At 40.3% G+C, this 23,729-nt stretch overlaps 7 protein-coding genes, 3 long non-coding RNA genes and 1 other non-coding gene across 12 annotated transcripts; 6 read left to right on the top strand and 5 right to left on the bottom strand.

Moving 5' to 3' along the window:
* The first annotated feature begins 1,547 nt into the window (after positions 1–1,547).
* LOC145710172 (uncharacterized) lies at positions 1,548–1,866 on the top strand. The gene is made up of 3 exons (XR_014135018.1): positions 1,548–1,612; positions 1,660–1,722; positions 1,768–1,866. It is a non-coding gene; the product is annotated as an uncharacterized LOC145710172 (long non-coding RNA).
* A 1,153-nt stretch (positions 1,867–3,019) lies between these two features.
* LOC145709045 (uncharacterized) lies at positions 3,020–4,146 on the top strand. Its single transcript, XM_081786729.1, has 4 exons — positions 3,020–3,208; positions 3,493–3,691; positions 3,786–3,874; positions 3,917–4,146. Exons 1-4 carry the CDS (start codon positions 3,115–3,117, stop codon positions 4,144–4,146), a joined length of 612 nt encoding a protein of 203 aa, XP_081642855.1. The 5' UTR covers positions 3,020–3,114.
* Positions 4,147–4,181: 35 nt separating this feature from the next.
* LOC145707016 (uncharacterized) lies at positions 4,182–6,202 on the top strand. Its single transcript, XM_081784489.1, has 3 exons — positions 4,182–5,045; positions 5,125–5,690; positions 5,730–6,202. The coding sequence occupies exons 1-2, from the start codon at positions 4,493–4,495 to the stop codon at positions 5,586–5,588; spliced, it is 1,017 nt and encodes a 338-aa protein (XP_081640615.1). The 5' UTR covers positions 4,182–4,492; the 3' UTR covers positions 5,589–5,690; positions 5,730–6,202.
* A 541-nt stretch (positions 6,203–6,743) lies between these two features.
* LOC145709706 (uncharacterized) lies at positions 6,744–7,706 on the top strand. The gene is made up of 4 exons (XM_081787408.1): positions 6,744–6,789; positions 6,835–6,990; positions 7,098–7,259; positions 7,309–7,706. The coding sequence occupies exons 2-4, from the start codon at positions 6,856–6,858 to the stop codon at positions 7,576–7,578; spliced, it is 567 nt and encodes a 188-aa protein (XP_081643534.1). The 5' UTR covers positions 6,744–6,789; positions 6,835–6,855; the 3' UTR covers positions 7,579–7,706.
* A 168-nt stretch (positions 7,707–7,874) lies between these two features.
* Positions 7,875–13,459, bottom strand: LOC145709043 (sperm flagellar protein 2-like). Its single transcript, XM_081786728.1, has 17 exons — positions 13,341–13,459; positions 13,174–13,289; positions 12,949–13,105; positions 12,686–12,908; positions 12,453–12,643; positions 12,145–12,410; positions 11,947–12,100; positions 11,712–11,896; positions 11,404–11,537; positions 11,070–11,337; positions 10,874–10,985; positions 9,809–10,771; positions 9,592–9,765; positions 9,306–9,546; positions 8,829–9,267; positions 8,119–8,786; positions 7,875–8,078 (listed from the first exon to the last, which is right to left on the bottom strand). Exons 1-17 carry the CDS (start codon positions 13,424–13,426, stop codon positions 7,875–7,877), a joined length of 4,581 nt encoding a protein of 1,526 aa, XP_081642854.1. The 5' UTR covers positions 13,427–13,459.
* A 532-nt stretch (positions 13,460–13,991) lies between these two features.
* On the bottom strand, positions 13,992–14,678 carry LOC145709588 (uncharacterized). The gene is made up of 4 exons (XM_081787272.1): positions 14,464–14,678; positions 14,317–14,421; positions 14,197–14,258; positions 13,992–14,157 (listed from the first exon to the last, which is right to left on the bottom strand). The coding sequence occupies exons 1-4, from the start codon at positions 14,535–14,537 to the stop codon at positions 14,033–14,035; spliced, it is 366 nt and encodes a 121-aa protein (XP_081643398.1). The 5' UTR covers positions 14,538–14,678; the 3' UTR covers positions 13,992–14,032.
* A 270-nt stretch (positions 14,679–14,948) lies between these two features.
* Positions 14,949–15,573, top strand: LOC145710541 (uncharacterized). Of its 2 annotated transcripts, none has more exons than XR_014135050.1 (4): positions 14,949–15,051; positions 15,128–15,213; positions 15,277–15,379; positions 15,423–15,573. It is a non-coding gene; the product is annotated as an uncharacterized LOC145710541 (long non-coding RNA). The 2 variants fall into 2 exon arrangements; XR_014135049.1 differs by having other exon boundaries at positions 14,956–15,051; positions 15,420–15,573.
* Positions 15,574–15,667: 94 nt separating this feature from the next.
* On the bottom strand, positions 15,668–17,576 carry LOC145710538 (putative tubulin polyglutamylase TTLL2). The gene is made up of 9 exons (XM_081788307.1): positions 17,454–17,576; positions 17,270–17,403; positions 17,090–17,223; positions 16,916–17,039; positions 16,751–16,873; positions 16,593–16,705; positions 16,276–16,519; positions 15,913–16,197; positions 15,668–15,849 (listed from the first exon to the last, which is right to left on the bottom strand). Exons 1-9 carry the CDS (start codon positions 17,545–17,547, stop codon positions 15,697–15,699), a joined length of 1,404 nt encoding a protein of 467 aa, XP_081644433.1. The 5' UTR covers positions 17,548–17,576; the 3' UTR covers positions 15,668–15,696.
* A 256-nt stretch (positions 17,577–17,832) lies between these two features.
* On the bottom strand, positions 17,833–17,914 carry TRNAS-CGA (transfer RNA serine (anticodon CGA)). The gene has a single exon. It is a non-coding gene; the product is annotated as a tRNA-Ser (tRNA).
* A 2,416-nt stretch (positions 17,915–20,330) lies between these two features.
* Positions 20,331–20,770, bottom strand: LOC145708689 (uncharacterized). The gene is made up of 2 exons (XR_014134850.1): positions 20,568–20,770; positions 20,331–20,511 (listed from the first exon to the last, which is right to left on the bottom strand). It is a non-coding gene; the product is annotated as an uncharacterized LOC145708689 (long non-coding RNA).
* Positions 20,771–21,021: 251 nt separating this feature from the next.
* Positions 21,022–22,250, top strand: LOC145708231 (uncharacterized). The gene is made up of 4 exons (XM_081785886.1): positions 21,022–21,303; positions 21,387–21,677; positions 21,718–21,869; positions 21,916–22,250. Exons 2-4 carry the CDS (start codon positions 21,480–21,482, stop codon positions 22,184–22,186), a joined length of 621 nt encoding a protein of 206 aa, XP_081642012.1. The 5' UTR covers positions 21,022–21,303; positions 21,387–21,479; the 3' UTR covers positions 22,187–22,250.
* Positions 22,251–23,729: the final 1,479 nt, after the last annotated feature.

Below are 23,729 nucleotides of genomic sequence, written 5' to 3'. Positions count from 1 at the left end.
AAATTTAACAGCGTATTCAAAATATTTAAATTTCAGATAATTTCAAATACATTGAAACGATCTGAGAAAATTAACTAAAATTTTAGTGTCGAACCTTTATTTTTAAAAAAAAACTTCAAATTCAATCATAAACCAGCGGTTCAGCTTATAACTGAATATAAAAGATTTTCTTGAGAAAATATTAACTCTGGCACTTACCCTAGTAATTGGTAAAGTAATATTTTATCAAGAAATCTAGCAGACCCTAGTTGATATCAGAATTCTACTAGTCATTTTTCAGCGCCTTAACTGACGCAAGTGCCTTAACTGACGCAATGCCTTAAAAGACGCAAATGGCAAAAACGCCTTAACTGACGCGCACCCTGTTATTAAGCATCTTTCCTTGATAAAATTGACGAGCACGGGATAAAATAGCTCTTCCTCTCTGAAAAATATACTTCCATTTTATCCTCATAAAAATATCTCTGAAAACGAATTTTGTTGTTAGTCTCGATTCTGAAATGAGTCAGGACTGAGTGAATACCAGATTTCTAAAGCTTTACCACGCGTTTGGTGGTCTTTGCTAATCGGTTTAGGGTATGGCGCATGAATATTCTTCCACATCATTAATCATACTGTCTTACCTGTCTTCTAGGAAAGATGTTAAGTTGCAAAGAACCGGCTCGGTCCGAATAATAGACAAAGACGCACAGTCCTGAAAAGTTAAAAAGCCCGTGTGGTGATAGAATATCAGTTTTAGTTACGAAATTCAGATATTAATTATTAGATAATTCGCCAAGTATGTTTTTTCTCGTAGAAATAATCATTACAATTTATCCAAAAACAATGATCTTTAATAGACGGAGTACCGGGCACGCAGTGAGTGCGTGTTTCATTTGAAGAATGTTCTTGTGAGTCGAGAATTTCTTCCAACGCGGCAGATATTGCTTTAAAAGCCAATCTTCCTTGTGGCCATAAGGGTCTTTTCGTATCTGAATTCCTAATTTATCCAAGGTAGAATCATAAATGACAAGTTTTACCCAAACAGTTTCATTTCGAAGTTGGTCGTACGCAACTGCAATGCCGTTATTAGTCGATTGAAACTGGAGTTGCCTTTGAAATTTATAAATGCGGTTTATAATTTAGGGAATCGTGTTTTTTAACACCAAACCTTCTTATCCTCAACTGCGTTTTCTCCTAACTTCCCTGTCGGCGATAAGTTATCGCAAACAATGAAAACAGTCATCCGCGTGCAATTTTTATTAAATACTTAATAAACATTGGGGAAAACGTAGTTGGATATAAGCAGGTGTGGGGCTAAAGAATACAACCCAATTGAGGCTATTCGCTTACTCAAACTCAGGATGCTCTTCCAATAATTCCAACCAATAATCCTAAAATTGAGCGGTATCTAAACATCCATGCTTGGATAAACGTACCACCTCACTATGCATGAGGCTTTGACGGCTTCCAATAGAGTCACCCGACATGTGCTTATTATATTGTTAATTAAACAGAAGCGATTATATAAAAACGACTCAAGGCTCACGCGCCCAAAGAGTAACATACCAAACGAAGGATGAATTTTTGTGCACTTTCTTTCTTTTTCTAACACAGACAGAAGCTCTCTCGGGTGAGTCCAAGTTCAAAAATAATTTCCTGTTGCGAATTTTCTTTAAGCTCGATCACGATATTCTCCGTGGTCTGCTCTCATGAGAGGTCGATATTTCACTAACGATGATGGTGAGTTTCTCGTTTTCGTAATTTTTCGCTTCAACTTATTCACAGAGTCATCTGCTCATGGAAATTGGGGGAGAACACTCCACGGAAAACGAAGAAAATGAAAGAGACTTTACGAGGACTTGAATAAATTTAACCTTTCGCCAGGATTTCCAGATTTTCGGAACTAAATGTCTCCGCGCTTTCTTTTGAAAGGCGCTTATCACTTATCGTAATTTGAGTTATAATGAGATCGATTTGATCTTTTATTTTCATTTTTAATGACAATGTCGATAAGGGCAACTTATCTTTTAATCGAAGCCGGCAAATTGGTAGAGACTTTGGCTTTGTGCCTATCATCTTTGGTAAATTACAGGTTGAAGATGCAATTTTGGATGTGGGGGCACGACCGTACCCGTTTCGTATAGAAATTCAAGAGTTATGTCGTATATTCCTATTAGAGACGTCTGCATTTTCTTAAGACGTCTTCTTTTGACTAGTAGCTTGATGTATCCTTGCGGAAGATGGACTATTGATATCCAATAATTAAATTTATTATTCTTTTCAATTAAACTGTGAGGAAGCCTAGACTTTTGATAGTATCAACAAGCTACCTCTCATTTCACACGTTATAAAATACATTTCTTTTTAACTGAACTACTTAAAGGATAATGAAAAATTTTAATTGCTAATATTTTATTCGATACCCTTTAAGAATATATAAATATCATGTCGTAAGTCATTATAATTGATAATTTATCATAGTCGAAAAAATATCATTTTCTTGTCATATTTCGTTAGATAAAAGAGCTGAAATAGATGTAAACTGACCTTGGAAATAACTAGGTTGTGCAAAAGAAAAGAGGTTAATGTCGTCATGTTTATTGACTCATAATGTTCGCGAAAGAACAAGCTTGTAAGTACCCCAGAAATGCATCGGCTCAAGAAATTAGGTGTCGCACTTGGCCACCACGTGAGCGTCGAAACGTTCACGATAGTGACTTGATGCAACATTGTGTAACATTCAAAGTAAAAACTATTTGACTGTTTTCGTTTTTCGGTTTTTATATTTGTTTCCATCATAAGAGTTAAAATAAGAGAGATAAGATGAAGAGCGCGCTTGGGCTTTTGCTAAATGTGGATGCTCTCGGAGTTTTGGGAGATTACCTCTCGCTGCTAAATGCAAAGACTCAAATGGAAGCAGTCAACACACAATTCGCTCATGGTCTTGATGAAGATCAACGAGCTGAACAGGAAAGGCACACGACCAAGTTACATTCTCCGTTGCTCACAGAATAAGTGCGTGTCCGATCTGAGCTACTATCCGCGAATTATCTTTCACCGAACCTCGGTCAGTCGGTCGCCTCTATTTTCTCGTCTGGCATCGTTTCTCCATCTTCGGCAAATAAATTCTATATGACGGGAATGAAGAACCAAGCCTTGGCAGAAATACAATCCCTTTCTCCTTACACCGATTTACTTTTTGCGTACGCGCAAGCTCAGAAGAATAGTAGGTCAAGGCACGGCTACCACTTTAAAGCGTCTTATTAACGTTTTCATTAATTCGTTAATAATCTCGTTGATCCTCACAGGCATCCGACGAAAGTCCTACTATTAAAGAGTCCTGTGAGGGTTAATTTTCATCCCATTGTCCCAAAAACAATCGCCGTGTAGTTTTCTTGGTGATAGATTTTTCTTTGGTGATTTAACATCATGTAGAAAATGTAGTTCTTATTGGTGCAAGAAATTTCTGAGCACTCTGTGTAAACACCAAAAGTAACGGCTTGGTTATAGCTGATCAAAGCACACAAGAAATAACTCAAGAAGAAGTTCTCTATTCGTCGATCCTAGAAGAGCCTATGCGTACGATAATGTTGCTTCGAAAAAGTGAAAACACCAAAATTCGTGCACACGGTCAAACCCTACTGAAAAAGGCTGCAGCAAGATGCTTGCACTTAGCCTCAGGTCCGAAACGAGACAATTGCAAACAGACGTATGTTATAATGATTATATGATATTAAGAAAATATTATATAGATGGTATTGAAATTTTTGTATCCTAGCTGCTCTTTTCAATTATATATTTAGAAATCCTCTGCCGAATGCGCTGATGGACCTTGTCGTTGATGGAGACAGTACTGGAAGCAAAAACTTTTTGCTTTCATCTCTTTTGAAAGGTGAATTTCCACGATAGAGCGATAAATGTTATCAGTCATTAGAGCCTACTTCGGCTGTCGTCTTGAATCGACTGATAAACGACTTGGATATTTCCTCGGCAGTCAACTCTAATAAGGAGCTTCTTTTCTTGCGACTCCTCGGCGCAGGCGCATCTTCTCCAGACACACCAACTTCGCTAGACCAGATTGCACCAAATGACGCTTATTTGATGTTCAAGTTAATTGAAGATCATTCAGAATCGAACTCGCATTTTCCTACAGGAAAGGGATGAGCGTTGGTAGTTTTCATACTTCTCAAAATTAAGAACCAACGTTGATTCCTCTGAAGATCTTATTCTTTCTTTGGCTTATGGAAATGATGTTCTCGACATTGAGGCAACAAGTTTCCAAGAGACATTTGGAGTGTCGACGTCAAATTTCATCTGCGCGGTTCACGAGGAGTCGCTTAGATTGCCCTGTCTCGTCAACCAAGACACAATCACTGCCGGAGAATGCATCTCTCAAGGATGCTGCTACAATGAGTTGGACGAAAGCGGAGTAAAATTGGCACTCACTACAAAAACTCCAAAGTGCTACAAAAATATACTTGGCAAAGTTGGCATCGGAATCGCACGCCACATGATAAAGAAAGAACATATAATCGATCTTTTTGGTGGTGTTGATAAACTACCAACGTTGAACGATCTCACAGAGGCTTCCAATTGGGCACAATCTCAGATGCCCGACGTTCTTCGCCGAATGGTCAAAGAACCAGGAGACTACGCCGGTGCTCCAGAAAACCATAAAATGTGGAATGACGTTTTCGACTCGACCGAGAACCTTTTCAAAATCCACGATGTAGTGGATGACTTTCCCGGTCGCGATGACTTCGTCTGGAAGCCGCATGGACCAACAGCCATGCCTGGAGCAGCCAATATTGAGATTCCAGAAGTCGGTGGATTTCTGTCTGGATCGGACGAACGAGTGAAGAAACTAGACTTCTGGGTCTCCTCGCACGCGAACAATATTCGAGCGCAGCTCAACTCCAACTCGTATACATGCCAATTAATAGAGCCAGAGAACATGTCCGCATGTTTTCCACAAAATTATGCTGCGCTTAATTTTGAAGATCCAGCTGGAGAGTGTGAAGCAATCGGTTGCTGCTTCAATGAACTGAATCTCTTCCATAAGGGTTTTTATCATTTTTAATATATTGACATGCAGACAATAATCTGGGGTTTCTTGCATCAGAGAAAAATAATAATTTTCAGATGGACCTCTTCCGGTTTGCTATCGATCTCTAAGAGCAGGCTTCTGTGATATTGACATCAGTGAGCGAAACAAATTCGAAGATGGTACGAATGGCATTTTCGACGATGGATACCTTGAGAACAAATTTTGGAAAAATACACCGAATCGAACACCTTGTGGAGACCCAGCCATGGATAGGTACGAATGTCTTTCTCAGCATCCAACATGCTGCTTTGATCCAAACCCGAGAGTCGAAGGAGAAGCATTCTGCTACAGAAGAGGAGGCGCGGAGTCAAGAATCGATCCAAAAACTAACAAGGCCTCAGAAGGAGAACTTGATGAGTGCTTGATTATACGAACGGACTTTAAATATAAAAAATTGGTCTTCATAAGCTTAGTTAGAGCGATAAATTTAAGTCCGAATGAGCTCCACATCAGCGAGAAGGTTGCTTTAACCCGTCAACAAAGCATGGAGAATTGCTAAATCGTATTGCAACGGTTGAACAATGCGATGCAATGGGATGCTGCTTTGACGGAGAAGCTGCTATTTCTAACAAGAAACTGCCTCTCTTCGGGCTCACCCTAGGTATAAAATCACACTAAGCATCGTCCTTATTGAATTTAGCTGGCCCTCATTGCTACGCAGGACCTTCAAATCTTGATCGAGCATTTATAAACTCAAATTACAACGATCTTCAACGCAGAAGGCCTTCAGAGCTCCAACGTGTCTGTGCCAACAGTCCAAAGTGGCCCAAGCTCTTTGTCCGTAAGTGGGTCGAACACTCAGGCCGGTATCAGCTTGAAAATACCAACACTGAACGTCCACTTTCTCGACAAGCCTGTCTGAGTGAAGGGAAGAAAGTGCATGATCGACACAAGTGCATCTACCAGCTCAACTGTTGCTTCGAAAAGTCAGGCGATCCAAACAATCCCTGGTGCTACAAATCTCGGCTGGTCGAAAAAAATCCACAGTAATCCACTTGTCCAGCTGTATATTTTATAAACTCGCAATCTCTCTATCAATCAATATGGTTTAACTTCAAGTCCGCTGTAAATCAAAAATAGTAATCTGTGCAAATACTCTAATAAACAGAAAAAACGGTGAAGAGAGGGTTACAGTTCTGAGACGATGAATGCAGGAGTAATTAGATTTGAGTATAAAGCTAAATATTCTTGTTTTTCAGTAATTAGAAAGACGATTTCACGGGTGTGTTGTGGCTTCATTCCATTTTGCGTAACGTACGTGTTGTCATACTAAAGCCACGCCGCATCAAAACCGCCACGAAATCGCTTAAAATCATCCGAATAGTTATTCATTTTAAGAAAACACGGAATCTTTCTTACTCGTATGTTCTAATTACTAATTTAGTCACTTGTCTCAGAATCTAATTAGTTTTATTGTTTGACACTAAAAGTAAAATTATCGTTGATAATTTTTTCCCGAAATTTGCCTTCTTTCCAGAAGTCACCGTTACCCAATATACAAACGGTAATATGGTACTCTAAAACTACGGAAGAGCTAGTCTTTTACTGGTCATGAGTAAAACCGGTATCTAGAATTAAGATTGATAATGTCAACACAGGGGCCCCATCTCAATGTGTATATAATGTGGTCTTTTAGCGATAATCGCCGAGGCGCTGGAGAGCATTCTAGCCATCTTTGTCGGACAATTTGCGGAAGTAAGGTGTTTGGATTTTTTAAGATTGAGAAAAAAAAAACTTGTGATTAGAGAGATAGAAAAAAGAGAGATATGGTTTCCGACAGAAAGCTTGGAAACCTCGTGCATTGCTCAAGCTTCAGCGCAATATTCGCCAAGTTCGACAAGAAAAGATTTAGAGATATTGGAAAATGTGCAATAGAGAAAACACACGACGCTGCGTTTGAAGTATGTTTTTCTTTGCTGAAGAATCATTATTAGTTCTTCCGATTCGGAATCAGACTAAATAAAACGAGATAATGAATAGATTGAGATTGCAAATGCAAAAAGTTTAGGTGAAAGCAAGAATTAAAAATCGAAATCAACGGCAGCATTTTGAACCATTGACTGGCGGAGAAGATGGGGAGGACGATGTCGACGAGATCGAATCGTCGATATTCTCATCCACTGCACGTACCGAAAGCCAGATAAGTTCTACTTCCTCAAGTTCCCAAATGGTAACGCTACTTTCATTTTAAAACTGACAAGACCCTCTCAAACATATAGTCACGCGACGAAGAAATAAGGGCGATACAAGAGAGGTCTAATCAGCTGGGACGACTGGCGAAGCAAACTGATCGAGCTCAACTGCGCTCGAATATACGGGCGCGTTACGGCCTTGAGCCTGATATGCTCGACCAAGAAAGAGTTCTGATCACCATCGATAATGGCGTCAGTCTGATTGAGTCGATCGGCGATAGTAGAGAACTTAATAAAAGCGTTTGTTATTGGCTCGAAAATGATCATGTCAAAGGATCCACTGGGTGCGTCTGTTAGATCGACCAGCTCCATCAGTACTAGGAAAAGTTCGAAATCACTAGCTTTTTAAAATATTGAAAAGTGTTTTATGAACTATGTTAAAGCTCAAATGTGTGTAAAAGACTTATGTTTTGGTGAACAATAAAAGAAAACTGTATATTCGTTTGGTTAATAGAAATTCTTTATTATCATACAAAAAAAAAAGACAAAAATAAATATTTAATTTTTCAGAGATTACTCTTCTTCGTTGACTGAGCTTGAGTCATTGATTGTGGAAGCTTTTGAAATCTATGAAGGATATAAAAATGTATTCATTAAATTTTTAAATTTTTTCTTTTGAGTTTATATCTTTCCTTGTTATTCAATTGAGAGGCTGACTGAAGATCGTACAGGCTTTCTCGTAACGAAGTGTTTGATCCCATTTTTTCAACGTCCGATAAATCTTCTTCATCATCTGCATCATTTTCGGAGTCATCTTCGTAAATCGTGCGCTCTTCTTCAGTCCGCTGGGATGGAGGCTATGAAAATAAGGAGATCATTTGAAATAGGCCTTTTTACCTGTGGAGATATATGCATTCTAAGTGGCTCAACCAGTTCCAGTAAAGAAATGACCTTGTCCAGATCGAGTTCTCCTTGTTCGGAGAGTTCCCAGCCTAGCTCAGAAATAGGCGAACAACCTTCCGTGAGTTCTATCCATTCCATGAATGACACCACTTGATTTTCTGCGCTTCGAAGGGTTTCAAGGAATTCTTCAGTGTATTCAATGCATCCAAAGAGGATTTTCCTCCATTGCCGATCGCTCTTTTCGATAATTTCTTCACCAAGATAATAATTGTTAGCGATTTCGCGGAGATCTTGAGTTCTGACGCTGTCGGGGCCCAGACATTCGAAGTCTTCCTTCATTTGGAGAACAGGGTGCAGATCGTCAATTGCTTCTTCCAGGGGTTCCGGGGGACAGATTGGCTGAACGTTTTCGAAGTCAAATCGTAGTGGAGTGACGATGTTCAACGTGGGCTCGATTGGTTCTGCGCTTTCGATTCCTGCATGGACGACTTCTTGAATCGTGTCCATGACAACCACTGTGTCCTCACTGTGTAGCTTGAGGATCTCGTTAAGGTGTGAGTACGTATCGACATAACGTGTTGTAATCTCGTCAATAAAATTCAGAAGGTTACTTCGAATATTTTCAACTCGGCGACGGGCCGCCATGTGTTGCAGGCGAATGGCTAGAATTGATTTCAAAATTAATAATCTATTTCAAGAATTACCTTCAAGGCATTCTCTACGGCAGACATCTTTTCGTTTAATTTCTTCTTCCAAAGCAGGATCGATGGGTTCCGGTGTCTTGTCTTTCTTTGGTGCGCCTTTTTTGTCTTTTCCCTTGCCTCCAGCAGCTGCACCAGCTCCCTGCTGATCTGCTTTTGCCTCGCTGACGATTTTCTTTGCCATTTCAAACTCATAGTCGCGTCGGTCGTCGATTTCCTTGAAAATCTCCTTGCAAAGGTCTTCGGCTTTCTTCATCACGAATTCTTTATTCACGACTGGATCACTGTTGTCAACATCCGCATCAATCACTAAGCTAGAATAAGGTTTTCCCTTCCACTCAGTATCATCTTTGGCTACGTCTTCTGCACATGCTTGGTATGCATAATAGCGTCGAAGAGTCAAGCATTGGGAACCAAGTCGAATGGCTTCCACTCGACAAAGCTAAATAAAGTTAATCTTTTTTACTAAAATATCTTTACATGGAAGAAGTGCTTGCCCACGGCCTCAATTTTCTCTTTAAGGAAGTTATTGTGAAGAAGTTGAATTCGCATTTTTGTGTTTTCTTCTTTTCTTTCGACGGTAACTTCTTCAATTCTAACCCACAAATCAGCCCATTTTTGATGAAGCTCACATTTTGCTTCGTCATCAGATCTCAACTCGTAATTTGTCGAATTGTAATCAAGCTGCCATTCCAAAAGGAATTCCTGACGCGGGTCCGGTCTGAAAATCGAAATAATACCGGTTTCATATTAATATGAACTTTACCTGTTAATAAAGTTGTTGAATCGGCAAACAACTGCAGCAAGATACTGGATGGAGGTCTCGCGTTCATTTCGAATATTCCCAAGAATGATCTTGGCTCGATTTTGAGCAACACTTTCTCCCTTTTCCCAGATATTTCGCAGAGTTTGGAATACCTCAGTTGAAATTTTCTTCTCACTAAAATTACGAACTTATCACTTTTCTAAAATTGAGTTCTTACAATGGTCGATCTTCGATAAAATCAATAACTCTGCATTCGTTGGTTGAGTCATCCATTGGTAGAGTTCGGATACTCGATTTTTCGGATACCATGGTTTCAGGAGTTGGATTCGTCGGTGTGGTTGTCTGGGGTGTTCGAGGGAGAGTTTCTCCAGATTTCTTTTCTGATACAATTACCTCAGAAGGCAAATCAGACGGAGTTGGTGTTGGCTGAATCGACAATGGCCCATCTTGAATTGTCATGGACTGGAGAGAGACTGATGGCGTTGGAAGTGGGCTTTCTGTTGGAGCAAACTTGTAATAGATAGCTTCAACTTCGTCACACGCTGCTTCAAGGTCTTCGCACGCAACTTGATAAACATTTGGAGCATAGAATTTTTCAACTTTTCCCCAGTGCTCGTGATGGCGCATTAGTTCTTTTTGCACGACACAGTCTTGAGCATTTTGGTTTTCATAACGTTGAATGCACGTGTCATCTGAAGCTTCGACAAGAACGAGCGCGTTGATGTCGATTCCTCGATCCACCATGAGTTTTACTTGCTTCGTATTCTCAGGGTATCCATCAATCATCCAGTGGGATCCTGTACTAAGACGCTCTATTTTGTCAGCGATGAGATCTACAATGATGGCTTCTGGAATTTCGAAGCCCTCATCAAGTAACTCATTTATTTGCTTGCCGATGACGTTTCGATTTGTTGGCACTTCAAATTCTTCTGTGACAAATTGAGGAGTCGGAGGTTTCGGTGTTGGTGGCAATTCTGGAGTAGGAGTCTTTTCAGGCTCTTCTGGTTCGACGATAGCAGTTGAAGAACGCTTCAAATCCTGAGACGATTTCGTAGTTGATATGCGGGAAGATCTCGATGACCTTATGCTCGCCTCCGACTCTTTTTTAATTGATTGTCGCGGTCCAGCGACTGATGAGCGAGGTAAAACCGACTGACGAGGAGCTTGTTTGACTGATTGTCTTTAAATTGTGTCTTTTTTCATACAGTTCTTTTGCATATTAGATTATACTTTGAAAGAAACACTTTCCTAATAGAAGGTCTTGGCCCTCGAACAGACTCACGACCAGCTGCTATTGATGATCTTTTTAAGCTTGCAACTGACGATTTCCTTGAGCTCGCAACGCTCACTGATGATCGCTTTGTCACTGATGTGCGTGATGGAGCCAATGAACTCTTACTTTCACACCGTTGTTAACATTCCGCTAAGAATAACCTGTACTTAGACTTCGATATTAACTGTAGCTCTTAGAAAATAACGATTCCTTTGCTTCAATGATTGTCGAGATGAAGCTAAACTTGTCTGAGATTTCGGCGCAATTTCTGCATTTTCTTCTGGCGTCGGTTCTCTAGGCGGTTCAGCAGGAGGCTCTGGAGTTGGTTCTGGTTCCGGAGTCGGTGCCGGCACAAGAATAGTTGTAGTCATCATTTCATTGTCATCAGCAGCTTCACGCGCCTCGGCAATAAGGTGCAAAACGTTGATAAGCACAAGATCAGTGGCATCTGTAACTCGACGACTAATAAAACTCTGAAAGGATCCAAAATGTTATTATTAAAGTAGCTTTATTGACTTTGGATTTTGATTATCCCTTGCCTTTCCAGCAAATTTTTTTCCAACAACGGCCATTCTAACAGGGCATTTGTTCGGCTTTATTGATACAATTGACGGCTCAGGTGGGACAAGAACTGAGTCGAGGGTTGCAAGCATTCTTCTTGAAAGCATCAAATCTATTAAAAAATGTCAACTGTATTTAACCCGTGAACGCATATTGTACAATTAATTAGGCATCGCGCCTTTTTGGTGAAAAAAATACGGAAGCTTTAGCGGCAAAATATGACACTATTGGGCGCATACTTTCAGTTATCATATAATAATACTTTTGTATAACTTATATATCAAACCTGGACTTAGTGTTTCTCCAGAATATTCCCACTCTCCAACCATCGAGTTGAATTCCACTAAATCTCTCTCGACAAGCAATTTCTGCGTTTCTTCTGCCTTATCTTCTTTTAAATCCAAACTCTTTTGAAAGAGAATTCTCCATTCTTCCTTCATTTTTTGAGTAACATTGTTATTTGTTAGCTTTCTAAAAAAGACGATGATGCAGAATCATATAAAATAACAGAATATTTCTACCTGTATTCAGCAACACGCATTGCAAAATCGATGATTCCTTCCAGCCCCTCGCTGCAGAACTTCAAATGCTTTTCGTACTTGACCTGATTTCTTTCTGCAAGGAGTTTCCGCTGAAGTTTGAAAGCGTATTCATGATGCCGTCTGTCAACCAAAGCTGAATTTATTGGAGAAAAATCGTTGAATTTAGGATGAGCCTACCTTCGAATGCTTTGCGCTCATCATCAACGTCATTCATCATTGCAATTTTATCATTTCGCTCGTCCTCGACTTGCTTATCCAAGCTGTATCGATTGTTTGCCATAACAGCTTTTTCGTTTCGCGTTTCCCGAAGATGTGCAGCAAAGAACGCCTCGTAGTTCGTATCACGGCAGAGACTCACTCCAAGGTTCGTGTCTCGACGGTAGTCTTGCTCATTGTTGATTCGCCGGATTTCGTTTACAAAAACTTTTCTTCGGCGTTTCTGCCTTAATTTTCTTTCTTAAAATTTGTAAAAAAAAGTTACGAACCTGTAAACTTCTACACGTTGTCGACGAACTCGTCTTTGATGCATTAGTTCAGGGCGTGTGACTTCACTTGTGAAGAAAATCTGGTCCTGGTCTCCTGGGTTATCAATTTTTTCGTCGAATTGATTTAAGTCTTCGAAAGTTTCTGTCGATTCAGTTTTGAAGATCGCTGGCTTTGTCAAATTGTCTTCAATCTTTAAAGTTGTTGTGAAGGAAACTCAGAGAATCGGACTAACCTTAGCAAGAGAATGATGTATTCCACCAAAAAGAAACGAGTCTAAGCATCTTTGAGACGGCCCGCGATGAATGACTGTCCACATATCCTGCTCACGGTTGTTGCTGGAAGGCTGTTGTCTTTCATGACCGAGTCGGTGAGCAAGCGCTGTTACGGTTCTTCGGAGCTCATCGCTCTTCACCCCACTGTCAGTGCTCAGCTTTGATCCTGGCCTTGGCGATCCCCTAGATCTATATAAGAATACGCGTTCAGTTCTCGGCTTACGGAAGGCTTGATCTGGCTGAGTCTGGCCGAGTTTTTCTGTGATGAAGCGCCACGAAGAGTTGTCGAAGAGTGTCCATAGTCATCTCGTGATCACCGGCCATAAGTTTACGAACAACTGGAGGAGATAAACTCAGACCAAGTTTTTGAAAAAGCGGCTTGAGCGAGACTCATAAAGATTTCTTATTTTTTAGTAAAGATACTTAAACAATTTGATGTCCCATTCCTGGAGAGCAGCGTAGTTTCGCTGAGAAACATCAAGTGATTTGGTCTTTCTTATTGGAGGAGTCTTGTAGTCGGACACGTCGTAGTATTTCATAATGCACCCGAACAAGTATCCCGAGCTTGAATGTGTTTGAGTAAATTTTACTCAGTAAAAAGTCTGTAGAAAATACCTGAATCTTTGACCGACATTCTCTAGGTGCACTTCCTCTTTAACTCTCACATCGTTGTTGACCCAGTTAATCAGGATCTCCGACATATCTCCACGTCGCCAGTTCTCCTAATTCAAGTGACTGCTATTTCGATGTAAATAATGCGAAATGTAGTTATCTAGAAAATTTCCAGAACTCATTCATTCTTGTTTTTTCGGAAGAATACGGAGAATCTTCCGAACTGTATTACAATTCATAAAGAGTGGTTTATATTCCCTTCAGCTGCCCGGAACACCCTTTTATTGTTTTTTTGATCTTACCAGCTGGTCAATTTGGTAATAGAGAAATGATTTTCCTTCGCGATTTCAACTTTGACGAGAGCAGATGTACTTCCTCATAAATAGTCCCTAGACCGAAACGGAAATACCATTTTGAAATGAAACAGTTTAGAAAAAAGACTCTTATAGGAATTATTTATAAAAAATAATTCCGATGAGCGTATTATTCTACCGTTCAATTCAGGCTCTAAGCCATGTTCGATGAAAATTATATTCAGGTACCTTTATGCGCTGCGTAATCTTCTTCTCTTCGTCAAAACATTCTACTTTGCTTTTCAAAATAGTCATCAAATATAATTATCAACACTTTTTGAAACTATCGCTTTTGCATATTCTATTGAAACAAATTTTATTTGCCAAGACAGGGAAGATCTTTCATTTTGGAGGATTTTCTTGTGGTCCAAACTCTTGAGGATAGATCTTCTCCAATTTGTCGACGATGTCGACGACCTCCATTGAATGTTCCGGCTCTCCATCGAAATGAGGTGCATCTGGGTTATCTGAAAATCTTTTGACTTGGATTTTCGCTGCAAGCATACCGTTCACAATGCCAATAACTTTGTAGAGCCGTGGTGCACCAACGAATCGATCGTAAAGACTTTTTAGGTTCAGAACAAGCTGTTTTATTTAAAAAAATATGTTTCTAAAACCGCGCTCTTAGAAGTACAATCATAAGCACGACCACAGTGATGCTTTTTACGACAAACATCATAGCACTTCCGAAATATCCACATATCTTCTTCTTCTTTTTCTTCGGCTGGAATCTTAGAGAAATAATTCATTACTTCAAGAAAAAAAGCACTTACCTTGGGAGATTTAGATCTGTCATCCTGCCTTCAAAATCCCAGAGGTAAGCTTTTCTAAACGTTTGGAATATCATTCAACTCATACGAAATATAGAAACATTTTCATTTAAAAAACTAGTATTTATTAAAAAAAAAGAAAATTCCGTAAATTCTTTGACGTTCCTGGACCTGCTGACTTAGATTTTATTTCTCTAAATTGACTTTGGATTGAAAATTTGTGAAAACTATCCATTTGAAACGACTCGTAGAAGCACCTGCCCGAAGATGTTTCTAAATTTGAAAAACATTGTTGCTTTTTCCAAATAAGGGAACACATCTTAACTCGAAATAATTTATGAATTCAAAAGACTTTCGAACAGTATTCAAATTATCGAGTAAATTTTCGTGAGCCTTTATCGGGCTATTCTTCCGTAACTAATCATTACGTAACGTAAGACTGTCTACTTCCCTAGAAACGCTCAACAAAATAAGTTTATTTTTTTCACGTTTTTTTCGAGAACATCACTGTTTTCTCTGAGAAAATCTGAAAAACGAATCAGTCGAGAAGGAGCATCGACGAAGCAAGCAGCAAAGAGGAGATGAGTAACGGAATGGGTTTTGATGAAAGTTCTCTTTCTTAATCGATTAAATAAAATAATCTTAACAAAAAACAAACCATAATAAGAAAATCAGCAAAAGGAGTCTTTCAAGTTTTCTCAGGACTTGAACCTTGTCCCTGATATTTACGTTCCCGCCTGGAAGTCGAATGTCGTAAGTAACTCTAGTAGATTTTATCCAGTTGAGTCTTGGCTAACCGTTCATGTTAATTTTTAGAAACATCAGAAGCATTTCAAAGAACTTTGCGAATTGAGCCACACTTGCGATTCTACTCATTGCGACACACTCTTCCTCAACAAACGAGAGAGACTCGAAAAAGGTAATCAGCGCATCTGGCGATTTCTTCACTATACTTTCAGAAGAAATCTCAACTGAACTCCCTCCACGAAAACTCAACCACTCTAACGTCTCTCATCTCTCCAAGTACAACGCCTTTCTGCGATATAGAAAGTAAATCACCCTCTACTGCAATTCAATAGAAACTTGCGAAAAATAAAACCAAACTTATATTATATAAAAGCGTGTTTTTGGAATGTAGAGTATAGGAATGTCGGTAGATACAGGAGAATATACATAAAATGGTTGATGAGGCTAGAACGGCTGAAGTACAAAGTAGAAGTTTCCGGTTTTTCGGGCTCAGAGCTTGATCCAGTTTTTCTTCGATCCTTTCTTGTTGAAGTTGTCGATGTTAAGTAGGGTAAACAAGTCGTGAAGGATGAAGTGCGTGTCCTTAGTAGCGCCACGAGCACCTGGATTCAATCTTGTCTTTTTGCTTCCGGGAACTCGGACCTAGAAGAGTATGTTAAACTCTATAGAGCATAAATCATTTAAATGCATCAGAGATGGTCTTACCTTTTCAGGGGATCTGTTAAGTCCAGGCGAGTTGTTCGATTCGAGCAGCCAGCATTTGAGTTTATCGTCAATCATCACGTCGAGGCCGAAGACTTCGAAATGACGTCCATGCACCATTTTCTTCATGTTTCGCTTAACGTTGTCGTGAGCAGCAATGGCGTTCATGACGTCACGGGAAATCCTGACAAGTTGAGATGTAATTTGTTCTGGCTTGAAATCAGAGAATCGACTTTTCATGTAAGAGATGAATTTTCGCCATCGCCACTCGCAGCCGATTCCGACAACCTGTAAGAAAAGTTAAGATTGCTGCAAAAATCGCAGTTATGCTATAACTTATGCAATAAAAAAAGATTTCCGACTTACCGGTTTGTCTTCAAGAAGGGCAGAGAAGTTGTCGGACAAGTGATGAATTGACCAGTTGGTGAGATGAGCATGCTTGTCAAAGTTTTCTCCAAGCGAGTCTTCGTCTCTGCGGTATTTGTGGGTAGAAAAGAGCACTTGACCTCCCGTGTGCATGTACCCGCACAGAGGCTGCATGGATGTTATTACAAGAAAGACTCGGAGGTGAAACTTGTAGTCGCCCAAAAGAAGGGGGTTCTCGATGTATCTGAAATTCTAACCGTTAGATACAGTAATTACTAATACCCTTGCAGCTACTTGCTTTTAAAATTGCTACTTACCGCTGAAGAATGAAATGCCGTCTTGACTGGATCATCTTTGCCATCTTGCGTCTGAATTCCTTATCGTGAATATTGTACACAAGACATCCCGATCCGCCATAATCGTTTTTCGGCTGAAGAAACATCTCTAGAACCTATTTTGTTTGTTTCGAAAATACCTTGTAGATCCACAAGGGCTGCTCCTCCTTCGCGATACTGGCTTCGAATCTGTCCTTTTCGGCTGGAAGGTAGTAGCTCTTAGGGTAGTACGGCTTGTCATTGAGTCTCTTGGTGATGTTCGTCTAAATTTTCAGTCAGTTCGGAAAGAAAAACGTTAGTTTAACCTTGTAATTAGCTGATTCTGCGCCAAGAATGCATCCAATCTTGTGTCGTCCTCCCGGGATATTGTCGGCTGGAATTTTCGAAAGAATCTGAGCTTCCTGCTCATCGACGAGCCAGAGACAACGCCTTAATTATTCGTTCGGTAGAAAAACACTAAACGGTCGGTAGTTGCTTACTTTGGCTGTGCTTTCTTGATGACTTTCTCGAGCGCGTTCATATCGTCTCCTTTGTAAGGTTCCCCGGCGAATTTCCATCCGCGCTCTGTCAGAATCGTGTACAGGTATTCGTAAGCCGAGTCCTCTGGGAAGGTCTAAATTCGCGATAAGTCTTACCGAGTTCGATTACTTTGGCTTTACTTTGAAGAAAAGCTCCTCTGCTGGCCACTCGCCGCGAAGTACTCGCTTCTCGTTCTTGTTGGCAATTGCCTCTTTTGCCGTTGAGATCGAGATGCCCAAAGTTTTGGAAATCTTCTTCTCGAGGGGCACCGCATCTGAAATCAAATTCAGCTAGAACCGGCTTCAGTCCCTCGAGCGAACGTACCTTTGGCGAACTTGGTTCGCTTGGTGATCTTGTTGGTGCCCTCGGATTTTGTCTTTCTGGCGCCGTTGGCTGCCTTGGTTGCCGCTCTAGCCATTTTTCGAAGCTGCTGATGAAAGCGCTTTTCGAACTGAATCCAAAAATCCAACTACAGTCACTCATCCCCTTCTTCAACAACATGTTCTAGAAACGCATAAATCAAAATGACATTTTTCATACTTTTAGCGATTTTTAAAAGTTTTTCTTCTTAAAAAAATTATTTTCAATCTTTCACGTATTAATTCAAAGAAATCCTTGTCGAAGAAGTGTTTATTTCGTTGCATTTATTGATGATTAATTGTAATTTATCGAGAAATAATAAAATTAACGCCGGCAAAAGACGCGCGAGCTACAGGATTCGAACCTGTGCGGGCAGAGCCCATCTGATTTCGAGTCAGACTCCTTAACCACTCGGACAAACTCGCCGTGCTTGAAGCCCGTCGAAGCAGTCATTATAAATCAGCATTCTCGTATTGCGGAAGTTGCAACTTATCGCGGTCAATTTCCGCTCCATCGATAAAATGTGTGTTTTGATAGACGACCCTTCTACGATTCCCGTTGCAGATCTAATAGAGGATCCCGAAAAATGGTACAAAAAGAGACTTCTCGCTCTATTCGTTGCTGATCTCGTGGAATTCTATTTTTTCTGCGCAAAATAAACAATTTACTTTCTAGAGAAAGTAGCAAAAATTGAGTACTATTGGTACTGTATCAAAAACTGTATTTATAAAAAAGTACTTCACTATCAAAGTTGCTTGTTATCCTTGATTGCGGAGAGTTGCCTCGGTGTTCAACTTGACGGGTTTAAATTCCTCACAAGCTGTCAAATGTGACGACTTTGATTCCGGTGCTTGAGCGGTGTCCCTTCGATGACAGCGTATCTGGCAGTTGCGGACTGGAGCAGTCCCCATTTGTCAACGAAATAACAAACAGTGGTATCAATCTATCACTATTCGGAATTCTTCACTTGAGACTGATGGCCCAAAGCGAATATATCAGCGCGTTTAAACCTTCTGGAGGCGATTGGACGCCTGTCAATTCAAGCGTCATAAAGTACTCGAAAGAGCTATTTTCGAAGAATCGCCGAATCGTCCATAGCGACTCTCTTTTGCTATATGATTGATTGTTTTCAAAGGTTGAAAGTTGATGAAGCTCTCGAATACCGTTTCTTTAGTTTACTTTTAGGAGCTATAGATCTGGAAGCAACTGTTAATTGCGAGACGCAGACTGGAAGAGGCGAATGCGACAGCTAGATTTTCAAAATGCCACTAAGGTCATCAGGTCGTAACTCAAGAAAGCTTTGTCGACAGTTTCGAAGACGTGGATCATGTTCACTTATCCCCAGCCGATCAATCATTTTATCCTCCACTTAAGTCATCGACGAGGTGCTGTCGGCAAGTTCACTTGCTCAAATTGACTACTGATTACTCCCTTGAGCTCATCCAGACAGCTTTTCATCAATTTCTTGCTTGATCATTCACCCGTCGAACATCTCCGTCATGTATCTTTTCGTCTATTCGGTTATTTTGACAATTTTCGATCCTTTCTTTCGTATTAATATTTTAGGTTTTTTTAGAAATATCTGTTCTCAGGAAGAATGTTCGATTCTTCGAGCGATATTTTCCCATGAAGAGTAAATTGAATTGACTCTTACTGAACTCAAGATAAAAGATTAAAATTCCTTATACAGTGCTTATGTTCAAGAAGAGCCCAAAAAGCTAAGTTGTTGATTGATTGGTTAAGTTGTTGGTGATCGCTGATTGATTAGGTTTGATTTTGAAGAAAAATCGCACTCCCCCCAGGCAGTTTGATACCCAAAGTCGCTAGCGCCCTCCCGTCATTTGATTTTATCCGCCTTCTATGATTTTCAGATAAGAGCGTTTTACAGATAGCAAAGAAGACCGAGGAAATGTCCGAAAATGATTGCACTCAGGTAAAAGATAAAAGTAAAAGCATAGAAGATGAAATATCCTATTTACATGGACTTTTATTTAATCTTTTGTATTTTTAGCTTGGTAAATCGCCAATAGATTTGTTAGAAGCCTGTTGCGCTGCAATAAAAGATGAAGGAAAATCCAGTCTTGTTGCTGCTGGATCGAAACGTAAGCGGTCAGACTCGTCTGACGAGGCCAGTCCTGTCGAGATTGTTGACGTCGTTCTTCCCACATCGAGATCTCCTCCAAACTCTAGTTATTACCAGCCTCCACCTCTGAAAAAAACATCAACTCAAACGAACTCCCCTCAGAGGAAAGAAATCTCCTCCAGTGGCAGTAGAGGAAGGCCGTACTTTCGCTCTCCCGTGTCAAGTTTTTCTAAATTGTCGGCTCTGAGACATCCTCTTAGCAGTTTTATTTCTCAGCGTCCACCAGAGATTGAACGAATTCTCAGATCGTGGCAGTATCAAAACTCTCAATACTCTTTGATCAATGGATTAACGTAAGATTCAAAATCACTCATAGTCTCCTAAATTCATATTATTAAGTAACTGGACATTATATCAGCAGCAACTGCAGCTGTCACTTGCCGCTACACAGCACTATCTTCCAAATCAGATGCCCTCTCTGAACGCGGTCCCGTTGCTGCGTAACTTCTCCCCTGCACTCAAACAAGAAACACCGCGACTTGCTCAAAATTTCTCCTCGCATCCGGAAGAACGCGCAATAAATGAGTGTCGCTGGGCCAACTGTTCAGAGAGTTTCAAGACGGCGGATGCGTTATCAGAACACGTATTTGAACACGTGACGGCCACATCGAAATCACCTCATTCTCTGTCGAGCAGATCCAAACTCGCTTCACCTCCAAACAGTGCAGTGAGTGTCATCGGAAAAATGGGAAAACTCGTTTGATATTTTGAATATCATATTTATTATGTCTGTTTAGTAATATGGGAAATAAATTATTAGAAGCCTTGCCATCTGTTTGATGCGCGGTGCTTTTTGAGCAGCTTTCTTGTCGAGCAGTTTCCTTGGGCTCGTTGATAGCCTTTTTTCTTGCAGAGGCCTTTGAATCGACGGACACACCGCTAAAAAGTTGTGAAACTCAGACACAATTTTATTGCTAAATTTCTGCGAAACTTACTCCGGTTAAGTATCTGCACTCGTCACAAGTTGCCGGTTCTAAGCATTTTTTTGCAGCGTTTTGATTTTTTCTCGCGGAGTTTGCGCTTTCTCTTTCATTGTTCTCCTCTATCCACGCCGGATCAAAGAAACTACTGTATCCTGGCGTAAGAAAACCGTGCACGGTAAAACATAAAAATACTGAAAATACAAAAATATTCATTGTTTTTTTTTTGTTCTAAGCAAATTGATGCATCCTTTCGGGATGGCGAGTAGACCAGTGCTTGATTTCATCCGAAAGTCACCCAGGAAATCGTAGAAATAGCTAAACATTTATTGCAATATTGGCTGCAGATAGTTTGTTTCACTTTTTTCTTCACTCTTTTCCCCATTGATTTCCGAAGTGGAGGTAACATCGCTAATTCGGCGGTGAGTGAAAGGTCAGAAGACCCAATTGTGGGTTTCCAAATTATTAAACAACGCATTGAACACGTCCATTACCACTTCAAACGGCTGTTTTCTGTTTAAAAGCGATAGCAGCGCTTGCTCTTCAGTCAAACTATCTTCTGATATAAGAAGAAAGAGAGAAATTGCACAGTCGTAAAGAGTAAACAACGCGCAAAATACCGATGAAGGTCTTCTACTTTTCTACGCTTGCAATTGCCCAAAGAAACTACGACAACTTTAGCCCCTTTGTGGGCAACGAGTATGCATATGATGATGCATCTATGTTCGAAGGGTTTGGTAGTGCTGCTACTGTTGCTAGGGATTCAAATCATACTCTCCGGAAATAAGTTGCTCTACTATGTTTTGATTTTCCCTGAGCTGATTTGAATCCGAGTAAGATCCACAGTTCTACAACTATGAAGAAAACTACAGCACATATTTTGACAGTCTTTACGGAGACCTCTCCAGCGGAGACAACAGCGACGAAATGTTCGAAAGCAACGTTATCGAAACGACTACAACTACAACGACAACTACCACCACTACAACAACTACAGAAGAACCGACAACAACAGAAATCCTAACTACTTCGGCGCAGACAACTGAACCTACAGAGAATGAAGATGGAGGACTAGAATTCAAACGAAATCCGTTCACCCCCTCGCTGAGAAGTGGCGTTCATTCGGTAAAGTCAATTATATTCTCAATATGCTAAAATTGTTAAGGACTGTATGGAATGCCACGGAGAAGACATGGCAACCTGCCGTGGTCGATCATCAACAACATGTGCCGGTCCGAATGACGTTTGCCTGGTCACCCTTCGATCGCGCACAGGAACAACCGAGCCATTGATCTATTCTCGATGTGCCCCTCTCAGGTAAACATTGAAAAGATAATAATCAAGCTGATCATCCTTTAAATAGTGTGTGCTTGGACCACGAAGCTCAAAATTTTATTGGTCCCGTGCCTCAGTGCCGAACGAAACACTCTGCAAGGTTCAGTCGAGGTTCCGTGTGCTCATTCTGTCATAAATTGGGCGATACCAACACGATGTTCCTTCTGGGAGCTAATGAAATCGAAACGGACTCAACTGGATCAACAACGGTGTCGATCGCGACTGCTCTTTCTAATCCAGAGCTTTATTTCTCGAGCTCTGGTGCGAACTATATTTACGGATCCCAAGGCTGGTACTAATGAGCACAGCCTCAATCTGAAAGACCACATTATGAAGTCAGTTCACTGTATAAAATAAAACCAAAGCCAGAAACAACAGTTGGTGATTGATTGATTGAGAACGAATTTCCCACCATGAGGACTCGTAAACATTAACTCTTTCTGGATTATCATAGTTCCCATAACTACAAAAATAGGAAGGCCGAACATAATCTGGAGCGGATTGGTTTTCCACTTGTGGGACATTGTGCTTGGCGCCACGGGCTTTGTGCCCGAAAAGGCCCACCGCTTTCAATGGGGACAATGCAAGCAGCGTTACCAGATACTGCTAGAGAGTTTTCATCCAAAACTCGACAGCAATTTTGCTCATTCCCAAAAACCCTTCGCAAGAGAAGGACTGAAATCGAAAATCAAAGTTTTTGAGAGAAGAAATATAGTTTGATTTTAGGAGCTAAATGCCAATGCCTTTGAAAATTTATAAACTGTACTGAATCGTCTCTTGAACACGAGACCAATAATACTTTATCAAAGCTGAGAGCAAAAAGGAGGCAAAGTTCATGATTGTCGAAAGACAAGGAATACTGTCATGGAATTGCTCTCTTGTTGCCCTCGGCAAAATCGACGATTGCTGACCAAGAGAGAGGTATCTATGTTTATTATAAACTTTTATCGTCAAGAACAAGGTGATCTCGTGAAGGGTTAGTGATGCTCCGTTTCGCTGTGCAGGTGAAGATAAGCTGAATGACACTAAGAATCGTTTGAAAACCAGAAACGACGGAAACAGTTAACAAGATAGCATGATTTGATGTTTCAAGTGATTTTTCTTCTTTTTTTGGGTTTCTCACGATGATGCATAGAATTATATTTTGATGCAACTCTCAAGCCCGGCCTAAAATTTCGAAGAATCGTCCATTGAGCAAGCAGCTGTCTAGCTCACCATATTTTGTCTCACTTCTTTGAATATCAGTAAAAGTGGGTTCACAGTCGAACGCTCCTGACCCAACATCATCGTCTTCAGAGTCAAAATTATCGAAAATTTCATTCTTCTTCAGTATTCTGTAGATGTTGATATCTGCAATGGCAAGTGTTAGAAACTTTTGAGTTCTAAAGAATTGAATAACCTGAAAATCTAAGCCCAGAAAAGACAGATATACTCGCATATACGAATAAACTGCACGTCGCCAGTACTATGTGTAAATTAAGACAGATGCCTGAAGCGCAGGAAATCCCAAGAATGCCTACCACTGAGACAATAATCGTCAATCCAGAAAGAGAGATTCCAATTAGTGGCCAGAAATTCTGTATCCGAGTATCTTGAATAAAAACAAAAATTGAGAAACCAAGAAGGCTAAATGCAATAATATTTTCTTTTGGGAGCTTTGTCTATTTGCAAAAACTAATTAAAGTATGAATGTTATAGTCATTTAGTGATAAATTATTGGGATTAAAGCTCTTTCCTATTACAGCTACGATCGAAAAGGCTCTTCTCAAGTCTAAACACATTTATTCTTTTGCTTTCTACTTCTCTTGTTTTATCGACAAGCCCTCTAGGGAAGTTCCGCTT

Source organism: Oikopleura dioica, chromosome XSR (genome assembly GCF_907165135.1).
Source record: "Oikopleura dioica chromosome XSR, OKI2018_I68_1.0, whole genome shotgun sequence".
NCBI classification, from domain to species: Eukaryota; Metazoa; Chordata; class Appendicularia; order Copelata; family Oikopleuridae; genus Oikopleura; species Oikopleura dioica.
This window is presented reverse-complemented; position numbering and strand designations above follow the sequence as displayed.